The sequence below is a fragment of the Octodon degus genome, unplaced genomic scaffold (assembly GCF_000260255.1).
Source record: "Octodon degus isolate 3935 unplaced genomic scaffold, OctDeg1.0 scaffold00076, whole genome shotgun sequence".
NCBI classification, from domain to species: Eukaryota; Metazoa; Chordata; class Mammalia; order Rodentia; family Octodontidae; genus Octodon; species Octodon degus.
Window position 1 is genome coordinate 6,824,142 of NW_004524652.1, and position 3,905 is coordinate 6,828,046.

The 3,905-nt window shown below is 44.0% G+C and overlaps 1 protein-coding gene across 10 annotated transcripts in view; it reads left to right on the plus strand.

Annotated features, from left to right (window-relative positions):
- Clip1 (CAP-Gly domain containing linker protein 1) overlaps positions 1-3,905 on the plus strand; it is a 192,189-nt gene that overhangs the window by 138,901 nt on the left and 49,383 nt on the right. For 8 of the 10 annotated variants that reach the window (XM_023720598.1, XM_023720597.1, XM_004635887.2 and 5 more), the window contains 3 exons: positions 1,681-1,738; positions 2,413-2,496; positions 3,515-3,671. In XM_023720598.1, coding sequence (XP_023576366.1) covers positions 1,681-1,738; positions 2,413-2,496; positions 3,515-3,671 — 299 coding nt within the window. The remainder of the gene's footprint in view (positions 1-1,680; positions 1,739-2,412; positions 2,497-3,514; positions 3,672-3,905) is intronic. The other 2 variants (XM_023720599.1, XM_023720603.1) reach the window with 1 other exon arrangement.

Sequence of the window (3,905 nt, forward strand, 5' to 3'; positions counted from 1 at the left end):
TTTTTGGTGGCTCCATATTGCCTCCAGCGCTGGTCTGGATTGCTGTCAGTATGTGGGAATCGAACCACTGCTCCCAGAGACTGACTGCTGTTTTTAAGCAGGCACTTAAACAACTGAGCTAGTGGGCGGGCCCCCACCTGTGTCAATCTTTTAATATACCAAATTAAGGGGCCAGGGAGATGGCTTATCAGCAAGGTCATGAATTTGATCCCCAGTACTGCAGAAAACAAGCAAACAAAACCCCCAGACATTAATTGGGAATTCTCGAAAACTCACTTGGTGTATCTAGCTCAAAATTCACCTTGGGATAACCAGAAGAGCCCCCTCAAGAGCCCATCTCAGGCCATGGACTACTGTCATGTTTAGAATAGGAGACATTGAACAGTAGATGACTAATGACCTTTTCAGTTTAAAAACTTACTAACACAAGCTGGCCTTGGTGGCACACACGTGTAATCCCAGAACTCCAGAGGCTGAGGCAGAAGAATCACTGTAAATTTGAGACCAGTCTGAATTGGTCAGACCAGTGTGACCCTTGTCTCAAAAAAAAAAAAAGTTGCTGGGCCAGGGAGATTACTCAGTAGAATAAATGCTTGTCTGACAAGCGCAGGGTCCTGAGTTCAATCCCTCATACTGGGGGAAAAAAACCAAACAAACACCAAAAAAGTTGTGACAGAGACATAGATTTGAGACATTAGATCTCATTCTGATTCAAGTTTCTCAGGGCTGGGATTTTAGCCCAGTGGTACAGTGCCTGCCTGGCAAGGATGAAGTCCTGATTTTGATTCTTGTAACAACTCCCCCCACCACCCACCAAGAAAAAATTTCTCAGATTACTCTCAAAAGCAAAAACTAAGGCCAGGTGTGGTAGCACAAACCTGTAATCCCAGCGCTCTAGGAAACTGAGGCAGGAGGATCATTGTGAGTTCCTGGGCTACAAAGTGAGCTCAAGGCCAGCCTGAACTGCATATCCAGACCCTGTTTCAAAGAGATCAGGGCTGGGGGCTGGGGAGATGGCTCAGTGGAATAAGTGCTTCCCTGGCAAGCACAAGGGTCCTGAGTTCAATCCCCGGTTCTGAAAACAAACAAACAAACAAAAAAAAAACAAAAAACCTGAAAATCAAAGAGATCAGGGCTGGCCCGATAGCTCAGCAGACTAAAGCAGCTGCTTAGGCAGTTGCAGGGACTGGGGTTCAATCCCTGACTTACTGTTCTGGCCCAGACTCCTGGGGCACACTGAGATGGCAATTGAGACTGGGCGTGGTGGTGCACTCCTGTAATCCCAGCGCTTGGAAGGCTGAAAACAGAAGGATCACTATGACTCCAATCTGGGTGGTGAGACCCTGTAGACCCTGTACTAAATTCAAAAATAAAAAAGTCAAGATGCTGTTTACTGCCTGGGAGAGATTTCTTAGAGAAAGTTGCTTCTCAAAGGTGATAGAATGAAGTCTATGCATCCATTTGTATACAGGAACATGTGTATAGTCACACATGCCCCAGCAAACCTCCCTCAGGTATACATGCATATGTGCACAGAATACTTGGGTAATAGTTGGAGCAGGCACGTTTTAAGTATTTTATTTTTAATGAAACTGACAACAGAGTAGATAACTTAATTGATACTATTTATCCTTAGCATTTGAGATCTTTGTGTTCTGAATATCAGCTTTTTTTCTTTAGAAAGAAAAGTTTGCTGATGCTTCAGAGGAGGCTGTCTCTGTTCAGAGAAGTATGCAAGGTATGTCTGGTGAAGGTGAGCAGCTCGCTTTATGGAACAACATGTTCTAGCTACCGTGAGTCCTGGAATAGCCTTTTTCCATAGTCCAATCTCACTGTCTTGGAAGTTCTGCAGCACATGAATACTGGTTTCTGTGGGCTTCCTAGAACCTCAACTCCCAATTCTTTTTTCTTTTTGACTTAAGGCAGTGTGCTATATTAAAATGTAAGTATTATTGGGAAAACTAAGTTTTTGCCATGGATGGCTTTATTGAGTTTTTAAAACAATTTAAAGAAAAAGAAAAAGCACCTTGTTAATATAGTTCAAGCTGGTCTTGAACTCACTGTGTAGTCCAGGCTGGTGTTGAACTCCTGGTGATCCTCTTGCCTCAACCTCCCAAGTCCTGGTATGGCAGTCGTGGCTACCGTCTCCCAGCTGCTTTATTGGGTTTGAATTGAAGGGAGGAGAGAGGTGTGGTAGGCAAAGGCTAACCTGGTCCCTCCATGCTGTGAAGGTGTGGTGAGGTGCAGAGAGCCGTACGCTTGCTTCTTGGTCACACGGTGCTGTGGCTCAGTGTGGGACTGTTAGTGCTTCTGTGTGCTCAACTTCCACAGCATGTAATTTGATTGGGTTGTAAGACAGCCAAGATCTAGTCAGCCTATTAAATATGGAACTTTTAATTACATCCTAAATAGAAACTGTGAATAAGTTGCATCAAAAGGAGAAAGAGTTTGACCAGCTGTCCTCTGAATTGGAGACATTGAGAGAAAACTTAGCAGGTAAGGAGCTGTCTCAGTGACTAATGATTAAATGTACTAGTTTTCCTAGGGTTTGAGATACTGTCTTACACATGTATTTATTCATGTGTGATCTGTTCATTCATTACACTGGTGGCATATGGTGAAATACTCATTTGAGATCTGTAACTGCAGCAAGTCCTCTTTGATCTGTTTTCAATGTTCAGAAAAACTAGAACCCACCATGTCTTACCAGCCCCCTGCTGATCTAGGTCCAGCCAGGGCAGGAGCCCGACTATAAGTGCTCCTTGATAGTGCCCTTGCTTCTTCCAGCTCTTCAACACAGCAGCCAGCGAAACCGTTTTCACAGGAAATCTGCTTATGTCACTTCTCTGCTCCAGCTAGTTGGACATCTCCCCTCCCTGAAAAAGCCGTGGTCTTGCCCCACCAGAATTTCTTCTCAGGCTCCCCTTCCCCTGGTGCATTCCTCTCCAGTCACTTGTCAGGTGTTTTGTCTGCTCTGCCTTCAAATCTTTGCTTAAATCCAAAGGGCCCCATTGAAGATTTTAACCTCTCCCACTCTTTCCCAGCTTTCTTTTCTTTCAGTTCTTCCTCTCAGCACTTTTTCTACCTGTTACATCATCACCACCACCATCATTATTACTATTTTAGTTTTGGTTTCTTTGAAACAGGAGCTTACTGTGCAGTTCAGACTGCCTTGAACTCAATATGTAGCCCAGAGTGGCCTCGAACTCAAGGTGGTCTTCCTGCCTCAGCCTTGAGCATGCTGTTTTCAGGCATGTGCCATCACACTTATTCTTTTTTCTGTTTGTTGTCTGTTGTCTTGGCTAGCATGTGTGATTTTCATGAGGATAGGTATTGCTATATGCAAGCAACCCTAAGAGCAAGGATGCATTCTGAGGGCCAGGGATACAGCTCAGCAGCATAGAGCCTGCCTGACAAGTGTGAGGCCCTAAATTCGAGTTTTGGGACCCCCCCAAAAAATGTGTTCTGTACATTTTTTTTTTGAATACAATTCCATTTTTCCCTATATATTCAGATATGGAGGCAACAATTAGAGAGAGAGATGAAAGAGAAGAGTACTTGGTAAAGGCAAAGGAAAAATTGGAAAGCGACATTGCTGAGATAATGAAGATGTCAGGAGATAATTCTTCTCAGCTGACAAAAATGAATGATGAATTACGTCTGAAAGAAAGGTATGCATGCAGAGAATCAGTGGAAGGTGTCTGCTTTGTATTTGGCTCTGTAGCAAGATCTAGGTGTGGGAGGTGACAGACAAAAAGCTGAGGGTTGCTGTATAAAGTTTCCTATCTCTGTTCCCTTTTGTGTGTTTGTACATACTGGGGATTAAACCTAGGGCCTTACACATGCTAAGCAGTGCTACCACTAAGATACAGTGCAGACCCCCTACCCCTTTCTAATACTGCCTT